This window comes from Microtus oregoni, unplaced genomic scaffold, assembly GCF_018167655.1.
Source record: "Microtus oregoni isolate MIOR12 unplaced genomic scaffold, Mior012 000019F_ref0000042, whole genome shotgun sequence".
NCBI classification, from domain to species: Eukaryota; Metazoa; Chordata; class Mammalia; order Rodentia; family Cricetidae; genus Microtus; species Microtus oregoni.
Window position 1 is genome coordinate 14745788 of NW_024543078.1, and position 20219 is coordinate 14766006.

Genomic DNA, 20219 nt, shown 5'->3' on the forward strand with positions numbered 1-20219 from the left:
CAAAGGCATGGTGTCTTTTGAGACTTTCTTGGCTTCCTATGTATGGTTGAAGTTGTCCATTGTTATAAAATTCTATTCCTTGTATTTAAAGGCTATAATTAAAATTACCCTTGAGGGTAATATGCTGTTTCCCTATGCAATGGTGACTCTCTTAATTCCACTGTCTTGGAAACGAAGAAAAGCAGAAGTCTCTGTGTATCACTATAGATGGTAATCATTGCCCCTAGTGAATCTACTTCTGATTGAAAGCAAAATAAAAAAAGATAGTCTTTCTGTTGCTAATGAACTACTGGTTTTGTGTTCATACTAGAACACCATAAATTTGTGTGAAGTTCATTAAGTTAACACAGTCCTCACTGTGAATAGTCTAAGTATTATGGTATCATATGCACACTGTGTGTATACATACATCTGCTCATTCCAGTCAGTACTTATCTATTGGAATTTTTGCTGACTTCAATAATTTAATACTCACGTTATAAATATTACCCATTTTCTATTTTCCATTAAAAATGGCCCATGTTTTAATAGATTGGAATTATATTTCTTTCAGTCATTTCTGGATTTCCTTAACACCATGTTTAGTTGCTTTCTGTTCTGGAAATGAGAGAATTCCCCAGTAGTTTGTTACCTGAAATTCATGACTACCACATATCCTACTTTGCAAATATCAGGAAACCAAAATTAGAATATTAGGACTTTATGTGGCTCAAGAATGCAAATTCTCTTTTCTAAATGAATTAGACATTTTATATCTTTTGTTATAGATATATGCTAGTGGAACCAGGCTGCTCTTTTAACCAAGGGCTCTTTATTCTATATGCACATTTAAATCACTTTGGGAACTTTAAATAAAAATACAGATACCAGTGCTCCTCTCTACTAGCATCCTCAAAACTTTTGCAGGTGGGAATTATTGCTAAGTCAGAGTTGAGGACCACTCAGATAGCTAGGGGGAGTTGTCAAGTCCTTCTATAATATCAGCTCTGGATGCTGGCAGGTGAGGTGTAACATCCTAGCTCTAGAAAAGTCCCTATGTTCTAGAATTTCTCATCACCATGCTTTACTCTGTGTTTGAACCCATTCGTGTGGAGTTTGTCTTGTCTTTGCACCTATCTTTGGTCCTCTCCCAGTCCCCCTGAAACTCATGCAGCTGTTTCTGTAAGACAGCACATAAGATGCTTATTTCTTCTTCTTTTTTTTTTTCTTTTAAGGTTGTGTGGAGGAAACTTGGAGATGCTGCAGGCTCATGTCCTGGAATTAGGCAACATTTGTCAGGAAACCAGTACAAAGGGCCCATGTGAGAAGCACTTCCTTCAAACATGAAATCATCACTACCAGAAAATAAAGAAAAGAAGAAAGAGAGAAAAACGTCGATTCCTACAAAATGGGACTCACGGCATCACACGGAGTGATTGTACATTGCACATATCTCCCCTCGAAACCCTTCAGTGCAACTTCCCTCATAAAGCTAAAACGTGCTATACTCCTCCCTTTAGTGTTCACAGCAGTCTCAAGGTAGCTTCAGAAAACCATTGTTTTCATATCAATATTTTCATGACAACTGAAATGTTTTCAGCTCTCCACATCTATGATTGACACATTGGGTAGTCTGCATGGTTGGATGAGTCCTGTAGCGCCTCCATGGCTTTGATAGAGGTGGTTTATTGTATCTAATAGTGGGGGACTTTTGTAATGTGGAAGAGGTATTTTCCAGCATACGAGACTAGGTTGGGAAGCTTCCTCTTGTATTTCGATTGAGGAAAGTTTGCTTCCTAATGCAAGATAATATTTGATTTCTGTTTTGAACTTCGAGGTGCTAAAATATCACAAATTATTTTACCAGCTAGAAAGGTAGTAGGAATTTTAGAGTGCTTACCAGAGAGTATCATTTTTTTCAACTGGTCAGAATAGATATTCTAATTTTGATGGGTTGTTTATAGAGGCAGGTCTTAGGGACACACCACCCTTCATATATATTCAGCATACCAATGTCAACTAACAAGGAAACAAATGTAATTTTTCTAAGTGTTTCGAGTTGTGAGATTGTCTATTTCTACAATTTAGTTTCTAGACATGCTGTATATTTAATAAACTTTATGTAAACTTTAAAATATTGCACTGAACTTATGAAATAAAAGCTTTCTTTGCCTATTAACTGCAGCTATCTAATGTTTTATGAAATTAACGCATGTCCATTACTGAGGCTAAAAGCTCCTGTTCAGATCGCTTGAGCTGTGCTAGCTTTGCTTAGGTTTCTTATTTTTTGGTATACATATATAATATTAGAATGTGTGTACTGGAAATGCTGTGATAGATATTTTGTGTTTATCTAAACGCAATGATAGTTTCTTGTATGAATGTGCAAGAGGCCTGTGACAGAATGCTGTTTTTACTATAGTTTAAGATTATAAAAGTAGGGATGCAAAAGATTCCTGGGTATCTTCTGAACTTATGATTTGATTCAGTCAAAATTCTTTGTTATTTTTAGATGGTCTTCTTGTGTACCATATTAATGGTTATTGGCAGGGGGATGAGAAAGAATTTTGTTGTGGTAAAAAGTATAGTTATGATTTTAATAACTGCCCTCTGAAATACTTTTCTAAAATATTTTTTTTCTGAAAATGCATACAAATTCATTTACTATAGAAGGATATTTCCAATTACCATAATGGTTATAATTTAAGACTCTTCCTTTAAAATGTTATTTGTTTAGTGTCTAAGAGAAAATTGTTTGCTCTGTGTACACCTTCCCTCATACAGGCATCCCTCGATTGTTGTCCTCCTACAATCGGAAGACATTTAAACATGTTTTGTGCTTGCAGCAGAGCCTGCAGTAGCAGATACAAAGGACACTGGTCTTTTGACAAAATACTTCTGTAAATTTTGATACTGTATTAAAACTATTTTTTTAAAGTTCCACATAAAATTGAGTATTAAGTATATGTGTTCATCCTAGCAACAGTAATAAATTATTTAATCTCACAGTACTGTTGTCTGTTTTGAAATGTTTCTCTTTAATGGAGTAGATTTCTAATTGTCAATGAATATCTTTCTGCTTTGTGTGATTGAGGAAATAATAGTACCATAGAGGATTAAGCATAGAAAAAAAGGCATATTTTTAAATATGCGAACAAGAGGCCTAATAGTTAGAGACATTGTAATTTACACCATTGTCTATTACAGTGTCTGGGATGATTATTTAGTGACAGTTGAAATTTTGTATTAAAATCCCCACTCTTTATAAACATACTTGTAAGGGAAATACTAAAATAGCTTTTAAACAATTAAAGTTATTTTACACATTTGGGGAAAAATATACAACGGTACACAAGACTTCTCAGAAGATGGCAAAATAAGGCTTCCTAAACTGAGCATTACTCAAGTTTAACCAGCAGAGTACATTGACCACAAGTCGCACTTAAAAGCTCATTTTTATAAATTTGCTATCTAACCATTCCTGCAACAAAGGCCATATGCGTATCTCGGTAGTACCCTTAGCTGAAGTGCGACTGATGGACTGACAATCACAATCTGACTCCTAATGAATGCCTTTCTCATTTTTAGCACATGCTTACAGCCCAGTAGAAATTCAGACTATCTCTTGTGACAGTTCAAAAGTTCAATTGGTAATGATTGCCCCTTAGTTCAGTGAACACTTTGTGAATGCCTACCACTGCCATAAAGCGTTGGTGCTCAACTCATAGCTCTTAGGATGTCAAGACATGCAGGGATGAATATATCTGCAGTGTCAGCAGGAGCTCACATTATCCTGGATACCTAAAATAGGATTGTCTTACACATCCATTTCACTTGATCTGAAGAAAGAGCCCCCGAGTGCCTTCCAGAGTTCTCAAACTCTGCATGCTGTAATAAGCTTCTTGCTGCTGCATCCTCTCTCAACCTAATGGAGAAACTAGTAAATCTTGGCATTCACTCCTGTAAAACTTCTATAAACTAGTTTATCAAAGAGGATCACCAACAAGATCAAGACAACTGTGAAGAAATCATATATTGATTTCTAAAGAATCAAACTTCTCTACTGTTTTTAAGACAGCATATTTGTCTGAACAATATGAGATTTCCACACATAATTTTTGTCTTTAAAAACAGCAATCTCTTAGGTTCATCCTCAGATAAGGAAGAAATAAATATCTGCTAGAGAAGAGAAAATAACCGCATTGGTCAAATCTGTGTTAAAATCTGTAGACTCACTAAAGATCAGAATAAACAGTGTTTGACTTTATATGGGACAATGTTGAACATGCAAATTCAGAATTTGAATATAATTAGTTCTGTGGGTTTGAAGAACTTTACTGAGTCTCAATACCCCCACACACTGACAAGAAATAACACTTACAATGCTGAGTCATTTTAAGGGTCTTAGTGTGTGTGCTGAGTATCATGTTCAATAGATAGTACATGAAGAATAATATAATTTCACTGGGACACAGAAGCCTAGACATATAGGATATGGTAGTAGCATTGGGCTGGCAAAGAAAAGCATCAGAACTTAAGTGTTTGTCTACCCACTATCACATAATGACATTCTTAATGAGGACTTTATAGCTGCACAATTATATACTATCACATTCTAATTTTTATATATCATCCAACCTACAAATCTTATATGGTAACTGTATTATAGTCACAAGAGTCTTATTTCTAATTCCTATCAATGAATATTATTATTTTAAGATAAAATCTGCAATTGTAATTCTATTCATGTCTCTGGGGGAAAATCATCATGATGAGTATTTCTAATTCATGATGGCAGAACCTGCTATTGGTTCCTCCTTTGCTCAGACCTTAAAATGGTTTAAAAGCCGTTTTAATAAATCCATGATCACACTACAGCAGATGAAACAATATTCTCCATAGCACAGAGACTAGTATTAAGTTCCATAAGGAAGACAACTAGATCTGAATGAGGAAAAAAGTCTACGACTCCGCATCTGTGATAGAGGCTACTGTTGACAAAGAAAGGTGTTCTAAAGAAAGTAACGTTTGATATGTGTATTGTGAGACCCTGGGGCAAGGGACAATAGCCAGCCACTTTGAGTTCTGCATAAAACAATGCATTCACTGGACCAGACAAAGAAAAACAGAGATGGTTTCTCCCAGTATAGAGTATAAAGAATGAGGACACAGGTCTCAAATTGTAAAAATTTGGATGGGAATAGACCTTTGAGAAGTCAGTAGCCCTGGTACAAACTACCCAGAAGTTCGTCTCACTGTTTCCTTCATATTAAAGAGACTTCTATGTCTCTTAAAACTCAGTGAACCCAAGACACAAATTGTCGAGTAAATATTACAGGCCAAGACAGGTGTTTAGCATTAAACTGAACATTTATCATCGACTACAAATTGGAGGGAAGACTCAACTATACAGAAACAAAACCGAACAAAGAATATCCACCAAGTAAAATAAATTGCGAATTTTATTTAGAAGAGATAAGTAGGTGCCCAATGTGGTGGCACATGCTTTTAATACAAGCATGTGAGAGGCAGAGTGGGCAATCTGTGAGTTAGAGGTCAGCCTGGTCTTTGAGTTCAGTGAGTTCCAGGGTAACATAGTGGGGCTCTCTCAAAAAATTAATTCAACAAAGTGAATTAATATTGAGATTCACTATGATTGAACAGAGATGCCTACCTGTCACTTCCTCTTCTCCAAGGACGAACTAAATCAAAAGGGATCAATGACTGAGAGAACATAAAATCTACAACAGACTGGAACCTGGTCAGATCTCGAGACTGAGACTGCAGCATAGTAAGAGAAACATGGCATCTGCAAGCCACAGCTGGGGAAGAGGTGTTTTCCCTTCACAGGGCTAAGGGTAAACAAAAATCCAAGCCAACACTACAGATGTTGCCTGTTCTGGCTACTGGAAAGATTAACAGTCCCCACAGGCTTACATATAAACAAGGAACCCAGCCAGCAGTATAGATGCTGTCTGTCCTGACTACTAGGAAACAATCAATTCCACAGGCTCATACAGCCACTTGTACTGGAGTCTGAAAGCTGCTGCTTGTGCCCTTGCTTTGGAAGGGATTTCACATTCTGGAAAAAGAAAAGAAAACGAAAAAGCTGGTCTCTCAATTTACCTTTTTTAGGGATCCGAAGCCCATGCATTTTTCTGTCACTGGTGCTCTGTTGACATTCCAGTATGCTGGCATCAGGGTATAGCTGCCACACTACAACTTGACACAGTGTAGGGAATGACCAAAGCCTGCTTTGTTTACTGCACTCCATGGAACTGGCATTGTCATCAGGAAAGCTGTGTTGTAAACTGCTCCCAATAGTCAAGAAGTGTGTGACCAGGTAACATTTCCAGTGAAAGAATTAAGACACAAACCCAGACATATAACCTTCAATTTATAATTTGTCCTGCCTTTGGTATGTATTGGGGGAAGGGTAGGCACAGAGATTATAGGGTGGCCAACCAAAGAGTGTGAGCCCACCCCTGACACTGTCTGGAGTCCAGAACCAAGAGGCTGGATGTCCCAGAGACCTAGAATAGAACCAAACATTGGAGAAAAAAAAGTCAATATAATAATGCCTAGTAATATTCTGCTATACTCATAGCTTGGCATCTAACCCAATTGTCATCAGAGAGCCTTCATCCAGTAATGACAGAAACAGATGCAGAGACTCACAGGCAAATATTAGGCTGAGTTTGGGGAAACCTGCTGAAGAAATGGAGGAAGGATTGTTTGAGCCAGATCCAGAGGGATCTAGGACATCATGAGGAAACCCACAGAAACAACTAACCTTGGCTCACAGGAGCTCACTGATTCTGAACCCAGCCATGGGGCCTGCTGATGTAGGCCCTCTACATATATGTAACAGTTGTGTAGCTTGTTCTATTTGTGGGATTCCCAGTTTTGGAAGCAGGGCCTGTTCCTAATACTTTGGCTGACTTTTGGGAACCTATTTCTCATACTGGATTGCTTTGTCCAGCTTAAATTCCAGAGGAGGTACTAGTCCTACCTTAACTTGACATGTTAACATGCTTTGTTTACTCCCATGGGCGGCCTGCTCTTTTCTGAACAGAAGCAGAGGAGGACTTGGGTGGGGGGAGAGAACAGGAAAGAATGGAGGGGAAACTTTAGTCAGGATGTAAAACAAATAAATTTAATAAAACAAAAAGCAAACATTAAAACAAAAACCTCCTAGTTTCTCTACTTCCCAGTTTGCAGGTTGATTATTGAGATGTGGCATGGTCTTGGTCCTGGCAGGCACTGTTACCAGAACCACAGAAAGGAACAACAGTTTCCACATCACCCTGTCTATAGTTGTACCCAATGACCTTCTCCATACCTGGAGAAGCATATCATGCACAGAATTATGAGTGGCAGAGAGGCATCACATCAGTTGTGATATGTTTGTAATCTGTGGATAAGGAGTTGCTATCTGGGAGATCACCAAGGCAGTGGTGGGCAATTCTATCTGGGTCCATGCTGGCTGATTTGGACATCACATACCTCAGAACCCTCACTACTGCCAATTTGAAGGGCCTTGCTAGTAACAAGGCTACAGTGAAGGGTGCCTGAGTAATCTCTCATTGTTTACTAGGGACTATGACACCCTATTTTGGAACAGGACATCATGAGCTGTCACAATACAATACCTGCTGAACCACTACAGTGTCCTCACTGTTCCATGGCCTAACTCCAGCTCTACCCCAGCTTATACTGTGTCCAGGCTTATTAGAGTGAGAGAAGATATAGGGAGAGCTAGAGTGTCAGCTATCACTACAGCCAATATTAAATACAAAGCTGAAATCTTAAGATACAATTTCAGGAGAAACAATGTACCATAAGGTCACTTAATAAATAAGGCAACAGAGATCTGATATAATAGATATACAAATCTCAGCAAGTCCTTCCTCAACAAAACATGATAGTGTGGCCGGGTGGTGATGGCACACGCCTTTAATCCCAGCACTTGGGAGGCAGAGGCAGGCGGATCTCTGTGAGTTCGAGACCAGCCTGGTCTACAAGAGCTAGTTCCAGGACAGGCTCCAAAACCACAGAGAAACCCTGTGTCGAAAAACCAAAAAAAAATAAAAAATAAAATAAACATGATAGTGTGATGCCCACAGAATAAGAGCATCAGTAGATTCTAAAACTATCAAAAATTATTATTAAAAAATAAATGTAACTATTTAAAGAGGTAAATGAAACTCAAAATAATATAGTAATCTCAAAAGAGATTAAAAAGACATTACAGAGTTGGTGTGGGATGCTGTGAACATGTTTTATTACCATTGGTTAATAAAGAAGTTGATTTGGCTAATAGCCAGGCAGAATAGAGCCAGGTGGGAAATTCAAGCAAAGTTAAAGGTAGAAATAAGGTGGAGTCAGAGAGACACCAGAGGTAACAAGTCATGTGCCTCGTGGTAAAATATAGAATAATAAAAATGGGTTACTGTAAGTTGTAAGAAGAGATAGTTAAAAATAAGCCTGAGCTAATAGTCCAAACAACTTGCAATTAATATTAATCTTCAGACCGGTTATTTAGGAATTGGCTGGCAGGAGAGTCAGGGATCTATGTAAGACATGAAAAAGCTTAAAAAACTCATTTCTGTTTTAATTTACCAAGCTTGGTTTCCAGCCAGTCCGAATCTGCCCTCACAAGTTTATTGTCTATTTGTAATTTTTCTTAGTGAATTGCTTATTTATGTCAATTGCCCATTTTTTATGGGCAAATATCTTTTCCTTTTTGACTTCAGAGAGCTCTTCCTATGCATCAACCTTTAATTTATAATATAGGCTTATTATATTTCCCCCAGTGTGCCATTTGCTTTTTAATTTTGCGTATGTGTTTTTTGACCCACAATAAGGTTTTGTTCTTTTTTTTCCCCCTGGGCTCTGCTGGAAGGAGTGTAAGCTAGTACAACTTTTTCAGAGGCCAACTGGCCATATCTATCAGAGGCCAATTGGCCATATCTACCAAAGGCCTTTAAAATGCACATTTATATATTAGACTCAGCCATTTCCCTTCCAAGAATTTATCTTAATGATCAAAGCCAATATATATGAAAACTATTTATGCATAAGGACAATCAATAAAGCATTATTTATGTTAATGAAACCTGGAAAAAAATCTGCAGAGCCAATCATGGACAACTGGTAAAACAAAGTATAGAATATCCATAATGTGAGATAGTAGGAGCTACTAAAATGAAGCTGCTGAAGAATATTTACTAACATATAAAAATGTGTTAACATATTGCTAACTAAAGAGGGCTGTAATACAAGAAAGATAAACACCAACAACAATAACAAAAAAAAAAAAACAGCTTAAAAAAAGCAAAGAGGAAGCCGGGCGGTGGTGGCACACGCCTTTAATCCCAGCACTTGGGAGGCAGAGGTAGGCGGATCTCTGTGAGTTCAAGACCAGCCTGGTCTATAAGAGCTAGTTCTAGGACAGGCTCCAAAACCACAGAGAAACCCTGTCTCCAAAAAAACAAAACAAAAAAAAAAAAAAGGAAAAAAAAAAAAAGCGAAGAGGGTTTCTAGACCTACAAAAACAGGAGTCAAGTGCAGCTTCTTGGTAGCCACATGTTTCCATTTAGGCTCTGTTTGCTGGCAACAAACAGATGTGCAACTTCTTTAAGATACTGCTTCCTGGTTTGAGTTGTTGGTAAGGACGGCTTTTTCAAGAGGTTCCGCTATGGAACACTTGAATGAGGTTTGAGTGCAGTGTTTTACACGCTGCCTGATGGTGACCTGGAACCTCTGAGTTCCTACAGTTGGGGCAGTAAGCATGGCTCCCACAGCTGATAATGAACATAAGTTGACTATGTTGGAAAGCCAAAGATTGGAGTCAACAGCCAAAGCTGCAGCAACGCTGGTCCTAGCCATTCCCATTTAACATTTTAAAAACTCCTTGATCCTGCCTCAAAGTGATTTGTCAGCTTTGTTGACTCCCTTGGGAAGCTTTACCTCCTCTGAAGAGTGGATGGGGGATGGGGTGGGTGAAAATTGGGGAAAATGGGAGGAGGAGAGGGAATGGAAAATGGGATTGTTATATAAAATGAGAAAATATTGTTTTTTTAAAAAATAAATAAATAACCACCACCACCAACAACAAAATTCTCCTGCTCAGAAAATGATTACAGATACATGATAAAGACAGATTCAGACAAAAAGGCTCCTAAATGGGTCACAATGTATTTGATAAATAAGCATTGGCTTGGGAGAGAAAGGATAAAGAATAAACAGTCATGGATTAAAAGAATAATTTAAAGATAATAAACTGAGGTTTTTAATCAGGAAATAGAATAATAAAAATTATAATAAGCCATGCAAAGATAGTAAATACACAGAGTCTAGATTATGTATACTATTGTGGTTTTTGACTGTTAATAAGCTAACTGCAGAGAGACATTTGATTGTGGGACCTGCTAATCTAAACCAACATAAAGGTATGTTGACTTCAAAATTTGGATCTAAGGATATATTTCTTTGGAAAAGAGGCTCTGCTTTTGTTTCCACAGAAGATAAGAAGTTGTAAATTCCTTCCAGGCTAATATTAGTTTAATCAAGTAAGACCCCCTGAAAGATCTTCTCAGGAGCAATGGCCCAGGTGATCCAAAATCCAGAACAGTTTCAAGGCAACTGTCTGAGATAATGCAGTCTCACAGACTACTACTTCCAAGATTTAACCATAATTCTAAGTTTTCTCAGGATTCTCATAAGATTGCCAGCACCGACAGTGAGCAGAAAGTAGGAAGTAGTAAAGAAAATTATGCTGCCAAATTCCAAAATATTGTTTATACATCGTTCCTTTTCATCTAAAGGGGCTTAGTTATAGATGGCTAATGGTCATAGTCAATCTCTTTGTAAACAAAAAAAGGGGATAAAAATAGAAATGATAAAAAACAGGTAGATTATTGAACCTACTTTAATTCAAAAAACAACTTTTAATATTAAAATACATTATATTGATATGTATTTTGGTTTACTGATATACATTTAAGGTCAATTTTGTTATACTATTTGTATTTTACTTTTGTTTGTCGTATTATGTTTATGCAGCTCATTTGAAATGTTATGTATAACATTTAACGTGAAGTACTAGTCATCTATAATAGTCAAACTTATAGTCCTGTTAGGTAGGTTTTCTAGATATGCAGAAATATGTTTTAAATGAATAGGTAATCTTCAAACATTTCGAAGACCTAAAGAATATGGCATTTAACGTATTTAAGAACTTAGACTTTTCTCAACAGTAGAGACATCTGCTTCTAGCAGCACCAATTACTTCAAGAGGATCATGGACATAGAAGCTCCTCATGGAGTTTGTTTTCAGTGTGGCAAGTCTACCTATTTGGACAAGAAGCTGATCTTGCCTGGATTTATTGACAACATGCTGTTTAAACTGGACATATAGCACCCACAGAAAAATGACTGTGGAACTTGCCAAAACAAGGTGAGACCATCCTTTATGGTTCCTGCTTCACAGAAGAAGCTGCCAGACATTCTGCAGGACACGGAAGAGAGTATCTGACAAATTTAGGATTAGTCCTACAGATTATTGTTTCTCTGAAACATCTGCCAGATACCCTAGGTCTGTAGGCTATAGATAGAGGCCTCAACATTAAAGAAGAACTTTGGGTAACTGTCCAGGCAGCCAGATGTCTCTGTCATTTCTAGAGTTTCAGAAGTTGCTTGCAATGCCCTTCCTGTTTACTTGGGTAGTATTATATCTTTTGGGGTTCTTTGATGGAGTTGAAGACTAGATAGTTATATTTTTCCTACTTCCCTGAGAAATTTGCTAGATACTCTAGGCCTGTAGGCTGAAGATGGATACTCCAATGTTACAAAAGAACTTGGGTGACTATCCAAGCAACCAGATATCTTTGTCATTTCTAGAGTTTTGAAAATTGTTTACAATGTACTTCCCGGTTACTCAGGTAATATTACATGCTTCTGAGATCTTTGGTGGAATTAAAGACAAAATAGTTATAATTTCAGTTTCCCCTAGTTATGAAAAAAGATAAATTAGATATGAAACTTTAGACTCACAAAGATAAGATAGATGATAGAATATTTTGCAAAATGCAAATAGACTAAATATTATAACTATAATTCTTGCTTAATAACTGTTTTGTTATTTGTAATTTTACTGTATTAAAAAGAAAACCATGCTTTTTGATTAGGCAAAAAAAAAAGGGAGATGATGTGGGATGCCCCTCTGTATACTATGAATATGATTTGTTACCAATGATTAATGAAGAAGTTTATTTGGCCATTTGCCAGGCAGAATAGAGACAATAAGGAAATCCAAGCAAAGATAAAGGGAGAAAGAAGGAGGAGTTGGAGAGATGCCAACAGCCATGGGGGAAGTAACATGTGGGGTAACAATCCATGAGCCTCATGGAAAAATATAGAATAATAAAAATGAGTTAATTTAAGTTGTAAGTGATAATCTCTCTTGGGATTGGGCTTGAGGCTTTCATGCTGCATTCTAGCAAAGACCCTCACTGCATTCTAACTGTACGGAACCCTGACTAAACCTAGCCTGAAAGTAATAAAATAATTTGCTCCATGGAGGAAATTTTAGTATACCATAATATTTAGGATGATGTATAGTTAAGGATCACTGAATTTTCCAAGATTTAGAGAAAGAGAAGAAAGTGGCGGATGCATGGAAAATGTGCACATAGCAATTATAGGTGAAGGCAGGGTAAGCACAGATAAAGTGTCTATAATTATTAGAGAGACTGGTGCCATTAAGGCAAATCCCAGACTGCATAAACACAAAAGGAAAGGTAACATGAGAGGGCAGCACCCTACATGTCATGAAATCCAGGGGATACTATTGCAAGTTTGTTGCCTTGAGAAAATACAGATACAGGCCTCCCTGCAGCATCTCTGAGTTTAGTCAAGTAGGTCCATGGAGTCCACTACAGCTGCTGAAGAAAACAGCTAGGCTACAGCTTGAGCAGGCAGAAGAGCTTCAAGAATGCAAGATGCAAGAGTGAAGGTGCAATGGAGGCTTGCTTATGGAGAGCCACTGAGGCCATGCAGTGCAGAACGAATTTGGATTTCCTACAAATAAGCCCTGAGAGATAACCACATGCAACTATTAGCATGCAGCTTAAGTTGCAGTGGAGAAGTCAGCATTTTTGACATGTCAGAAATATGGTTCATTTGCAGGGCAATGGTGGCACATACCTTTAATCCCAGCACTCGAGAGGCAGAGGCTGGAGGATCTCTGTGAGTTGAAGCCTGGCCTGGTCTTCAAAAGCTAGTTCCAGGACAGGCTCCAAAGCTACACAGAAACACTGTCTTGAAAACAAAACAAAAAACCATTCAAACACAGAAAAAAATTCTAGTGGAACCACTCCAAAAGAAAAGTGATATGCAACACAAATAATAAAAACCCAGAGACTGATTTGGCGTTCAAGCTGAAGATCAAAGAAGCAAATCAGCTAAGCCACTAAGGAGATCTTACCTCTACCAAGGGTCAGACAAAGGGGCAGTACCACAGTGTTCTCCATCGGCCTCAGACTTCACACTTTGCAGAGTTCTTGTCTCTTCTCTATATTCCCCTTTCTGCCAATCATATGGCTTCTGCCTCTGCCTTCCTAGTGCTGAGATTAAGGCTCACCTTTATCTGAACTCTGTTTCTCTTTTAGACAGATCCAATCTTCAGTAGCCCAGAGTGGCCTTGAACTTATAGGGATCCATCTACCTCTGTCTCCCAATTCCTGGGACTAAAAGTGTTTGGCACCATTCTCTGGCCTGTAAGGTAGACTAGAATGGCTGCTTTGCACTCTGATCTTCAGGCAAGCTTTATTTATTAAAACAAAAATAATATACCACTATAGTGATAAGCATCAAAAGCAACAGAGTTGTAAGGGCAAGGCTATGGAAGTCTGGTGGAGCCCAGGGGTGCCCCAAGAATCCCTGACACTGAATTAGGCTGTTTGGTATTTTCTCAGCTGCCTTTCAATCTTGTTTTGGTCTGACATTTCCTTGCCGTGCCCTTATTGCTTGCTTTTGAAATAGAAATGTTTACGCTGTGATATTGTATGTGGTGTACTCCATTCCAGACACTTTCCCAGGTGGCAAAAAGCACTAGACTAGATAAACCATGAACCTGAGGGAAAAACAATTACTACTGTTCTAATAAAGGAATATAGCAGTAAAATGATTCCTAACAGAGAATGGGCAGCATGTATAGGACCTGCACACGCCTGGGCCAGGGAGGGTTCTGGTGCCAAGATGGGAACTAGATACAAATCCCCATTTCTAACCTATCTCTAACCAATAATGACTTGCAAGGGAAGTCTCCAATGGAGTCTCACTGGGTTTACAAGCCACACACACTTAAGAGCTCCCATGTCCCGATAGACAACAAACACTGAATTCAGTTGAAGTTTTGGGGGATTTTTGTCTCACAGTGCTTTGTATGGCCTTTCTTTTCTTCTTCTTCTTTTGTTTTTGTTTTGTTTTGCTTTGTTTTAAAGGTCTATTGCTTATATATTGTGGTTTCTGATCTTGTGTTCGTGTGGGGTTTTGTGTATATGAATGTGTGTCTCTGTTATCTGCATGTATTTCTCGTGTTTTTTCTTTGACTCCCTTTTCTATTTGTTTTCTTCTATTCTGGCTTGTTTTGTTATTTTCTTATTAGTATAATTTTTATATGCCTGTTCTTTTTTTCATGAGAGATAGAAAGAATGGAAAGAGGTGGATTTTAGTGGGTAGGTGGGATGATAAGGAGGGTATGGGAGGAACTTGGGGGGGAGGGAAACTGTAATCAGAACATATTATATAAAATACATTTTCATTAAAAAAGAATAATAATTATGATAAATTTTCATTGTAAAATAATTCTGAAATCATGGTGAATTTACTTTTGTGATGCTTTTTTTTTTTTTATTGTACTATACCCTTCCCTTTATTTTTCTCTTCAATTTGTTTTTAAGTGCCTTGTCTTAAGAATGTTTTTGTTAAGGTTTTTGCAAAATCATTTAGAAGAATTTCATGGTAAGTAAATTATACTCTTTATGTGTACTAAAAATCCATGTTTGTTTCCTCTAGAACACAAAGTTCTCTTATTCTGCACATTTGATTACTGCTTTGATGCCGGACTTATGATTTCATCTGGTCATATAACTAAGAGGAAGTCTTTTTTTTTTTTTTTTTTTTTTACAGTTCTGGAACCTTTAACTGTCTAGATTGTGCTTTGAGTGATAGCTTGCAACATCCACCACCATAATTTCCATGGCAACAGTTTCATATGGTAATCAGAAATGCAGTATGCAGTATTATGTGGCAGCATGAAGCTTCTCTGTTTCTTTGCTTCTTCTGCCCCCTCTCACTCCTTTATACCATTATTGGTTAGGAGCCAAACTTTATGAGCTTAATATAGCATTTCAGGAAGTTTTTATAGAAATCTGCTGCTTTGGTTTTTCAGAAGCAAGGTCAGCCAGAAACAAAGCCTTGGCAAATCGAACACTAGTCTCTAGGGTGACTTTTCTTTCCTCCTCTACTATGAGCTTTTCCCAGACTCAACGGTATTCTTCCATTAAGGAGCCAAACACATTGATTGGCTACCCTGGAGTTTCTTCTTCTCAGCAGTCCTTATTGCTTGTCAGACAGTCCCTTCCACAGAACCAAGGAGAATCAGGGGAAATGCTTTTCAAACACAGAGGCACATTTTATTCAGTCTGATGCCGGACTCTTCGTAATTGTCTTACTTCATTTCCTGTTGCTATAACAAAATACCTAAGGTTGAATAATTTATAAGGAAATTTGGTTTATTTTGGGTCAAAGTTCTAGAGGGTGAAAAGTACCAGGATACAGAGTGGGAAAAGAGCTCAAGCCTCGCCCCTGGTAGAAAACAAAAGAGTTAGGAAGTGGCAAAACACAATCCTCATTAGCTGTAACTACAGGCCCAAGAGAGTAAGAATCTACTCAGTGCCATGAGTAATAGTCCAGTCCCACCATAATGGAGCAGTAGAACCACCAATACCTTTAAAACTCTCACTGCCTCCCAACACTATTCCTCAGATCAAGTTTATTTTCTTCATTCTTTTCATTTTCAAACAGACTTACTTTTAATCATGTGCACTGTGTGTGTGATGGGACATGGACACTAAATTCTAGTGCCCTGAGAGATCAGAGGATTTGGATCTTCCTGGAGTTGGAGATACAGGTGTGTGTGAGCCGCACAATGTGGATGCTGCCAACTGAGCCACAGTCTTCTCCATAAACACTACACACTCTTATTCACTAAGTCCATTTTTCCAGCCACTACAGAGTTTATGTGTGTGAAGTGTGTGTGTGTGCACGCATGCATAGTGTGTATGCGTGCAGTGTGGTATGTACTTATTTGTGGCACACACGTTTCTGTATTTAGGGATGTATACACCATGTGCATACACTCAGAGATGACAGAGAACATTAGGTCTTCTGTTTTATCAGTCTTAGTCTTTTTTCTTTGTGACAGGGTCTCCCACTGAACCTAGTGCTATGGTGATGGCCAGCAACCCCTAATGGTCTTGTCTCTATCTCCCAAAACTGTCATGGGCATACACAGAACTATGCTTAGGTTTTAGGTGGGTTATGGTCTAGACCTCAGACCTTCAACCTTGTGCAACAAGTGCTCTTAACCATCAAGCCATTTGTCTAGCCCCCAAGTCCAAATTTTTATATTGGTTTTGGACAGCACAAATTATATTCAAATCATAGCTGCAATTCCACTTTTCCTGATAATGATGAATTTGACAGTCCAAGTTAAGTATTTAGTATATGGCAGGCATCTCTGTCCCAATGATGACTATATGATCTAAGGTGGCTTGTTTCAACTCATTGGGAAGTACTTTTACATCACGTATAAATAAGTTAGAGGTTTTTGTTTTTTGTCTCATCCTGGCTTATATTAAAGAAGTCGTTTGAAGGTGAAAATATGAACACACAAACGGTAGAGCCAGAATATTGGAAAAAAATTTCCAAGACCTTGATTAATTCATGAGTTAAGTCCTTTTCTTTTTTAGAAGTCCCAAATATGAAGTTTAAAAATCACCTTAAAGTTTAAAAACATTTTAATTTGAGATGGTGTTATGATTGTGTGAAGAATGACTCTGGTGTCATGATAGGACTTGTATTAAGTTTACAGGTTGCTTTGTATGCCATCGCATTTTCAGGATATTATTTCTTCCAGCCCACTCATATTAAAGAACAGAGATAAATGGAAAATATTCCATGTCTTTTACCCGTGTTTTATAATTTTTATTGTAGAGTTCTTTCACCTCCACTATTAAACATATTCTTCCGTATCATACTTTTTGTAGCTTTATAAATGGAATTGTTCTCTTGATGGCTTTTTCAGATAGCTCACTATATTTTTATTTCATATATAAGATAGGGTTTTTTCTGTCTCATGAACAGATGTCTTTGTCATATATATGTGAGAAAATGAATCTTTTTGTGTGTGGACTTTTTATCTCGAAACTTGCCTGAGTTTCTTATTTCCAATAGCTTTATGGTGAAGTTTTCAGGGCTTTCTCTATCAAGACCATGGAATCTCAGGCAGTGACAGTTTGACACAGTTCTAATTTAGATGATGTATCTTTTGACAAGACAATCTTGCCAGGACTACTGTGCTTTGCGAATTTGTTGTGAGTTTTTATCATGAGTGAGTTTTAGATTGTGTCGAAAGTGTGTCTGGTTATATGATCATGTACTGTTTTTCTTTATCCTCCTTATGTGATACATTGCATTAACCAAATTTTGAATGTTGAACTAAATATAAATGCATTGAATAAATAAAAAAATTAGTCATGTTCTACAATTTTTAAAAGCATGATTACTTTTGATTTACTATTTCTAAAGGTATTTCTTTACTTTTATATTCATAAAATATTTATCTTTATTCTTCTGGCAACACTTTTAAAAATGATTTTGGTTTTAGAAAGTAATATTTGCCTCAAAGAATGAGTCAGTATTCTCTGCTTATGCTTTCTGGAAGATATTACAAACAATTGGTGAAATTTAGTCCTTAAATGTTTACTAGAAAAAAACAGTGAATGAATCTGAACTTAGTGCTTTGTGAGTTTGAAGATTTTAAATTATTTACTAAATTTCTTTAATAAACACAGGAAAATTCAGTGTGTTTATTTATGCTATCATAAGTTTTCCAAACTGTATCTTTCAAGAAGTTGATCCATTTTACCTAGGACAAAGGTTTGTAAAGTAAGACTTCCTTATTCATCCTTTAATATCCATGGGATTAAGTAGCAAGGATCCTCATTGCATTGCTGATAGCAGTAATTTGTGTCTTCTCGTTTTGATTCATTTTTTTCTTACATACTGAGCCAGGGAACATTGATTTCATTGGTCTTTTCAAGATTCATCATAGAGGATGGATAGGTGTGTCAGTGGACAAATACTTGTTTTGTAAGTGCCTCAAAATCTCATGACCTGCTAAAAGTCCTGGTAGGCATGGTGACCATCTGTAATTCTGGCACTGGAGAGGCAGAGAGAGGAAAACCCTGAAGCAAACTGTCTAGCTAAGATTAGCTGAGTCAGCAAGCTGTATATTCATTTAGTTATGCTAACTTAACAACAACAACAAAAAGAATTAAAGAGGACACTCATTGTTAACTTTGTGCCTCCAGATGCATACGTATACAGGCAAGCATGCATATAAACATTCATAACACACATAACACATACATACATGCACAAACATATAAACACACATAACCAAACACATATCCAGTAAACACATACACATATATGAACGCATACACAAATATACAAACATACAAATACACATACATAAACCAAAACCAAACAGAAAAACTCGCTGAATCTATGAATTTCCTGATTTTAATTTTCTTGTTATCAAGCCAGGTGGTGGCACAGGCCTTTAACAGGCAGATCTCTGTGAATCTAAGGCCGGCCTGGTCTCGAGAATGAGTTCCAGGGTAGCTGGGGTTGTTACACAGAGAATCTTGGTCTCAAAAAACTGAAAAAAAAAATTCCTTGTTACTGATAAACACACACGCACACACATACACACACTCATTTCTTTGCTTCTGCTTTCATGGACTTAATTTGCTATGACTTTTCTTATTGTTTTTGCTTCCTAATTACCAATCATAGTTGACTGATTTTTGCTCTCTTCTTTTCCTCATACACTGACATGCTATTGTTTTAGGTACACCCTATACATTTGGAAAAAAAATATTTTGTTGAAGTTTTGTAGGTTTTTTGAGAAGTTTTTCTTTTACTTAAGTGTTAATTGGAAAAGTGTTTTCATGTGTGAAGTGAGAACCCACAAAATTCTGTTTAGCAGTTTATTAAGGGGTGAAATGGAAAAACAAATTCACGAATACAGAAAAAGTAGATGCTGCCACTGATCCAGCTGCTATTGTCCCGCCGTTCTCCCAAGGGCAATGATGACCAACCACAAGGCTTGCTCCTGCTCTGACCATCCAAGGGAGTGCAAGCAACCCTTCTACTCCATTTTATCCATTCACATCTCAGGAGAAAACTCCACCCATGGCAAGTCACCCCAAAAGTCACTGGCTATATGGATCGAGCTCCCACAACATTCACCCCTTTCTCCAAATTAAGAAGGTTCTAATCCAAGCATAAACTATATATAGTAAGAATTATCAAGTATTGTCCATAAGAAAGAAAAGATAATAACATAAACAAAAATGAAACTACAACCACCAAGAACAACATCAAGCATTAATAACATTATAATGTGTAGTATCTTTGTATTTGGCAAAATTAAAGAAAATGCGCTATCATCTATTCTATCTTTGTGAGTCTACAGTTCCAAATCTAATTTATCTTTTGTAGTCAGAGGCTGCTCATTCATTCCCGGCTACTGAGACCTGAAATAATCACACAGACCTTATTAATTAAAATACTGATTGGCCAATCACTTAAGTATATTGCTAGCTAGCTCTTATATCTTAAATTAAGCCATTTCTGCTATTTTATATTTTACCATGAGGCTCGTGGTTTACTGACTACTGACAAGGTTCTGGCTGTTGGCTGACATCTTTCTCCTCTGGGGGCTACATGATTCATCTTTTCTTACCCAAATTGAGGAGTGATATGATAATATTGTGATCTGAATTCACTTTCTTTTTTCACCAATAATTTTGTCAAGTATTAAAGAATTATTCTGTCTATCTTCAGCTGCATTATAAGAATGATCCTAAGCACAGCATGGC

At 37.3% G+C, this 20219-nt stretch overlaps 1 protein-coding gene across 6 annotated transcripts in view; it reads left to right on the forward strand.

Moving 5' to 3' along the window:
- Positions 1–2981, forward strand: part of Ccdc85a (coiled-coil domain containing 85A) — a 192804-nt gene extending 189823 nt beyond the window's left edge. For all 6 annotated transcript variants that reach the window (XM_041669464.1, XM_041669466.1, XM_041669465.1 and 3 more), the window contains one exon: positions 1215–2981. In XM_041669464.1, coding sequence (XP_041525398.1) covers positions 1215–1304 — 90 coding nt within the window. In that variant the 3' untranslated portion in view covers positions 1305–2981. The remainder of the gene's footprint in view (positions 1–1214) is intronic.
- Positions 2982–20219: the final 17238 nt, after the last annotated feature.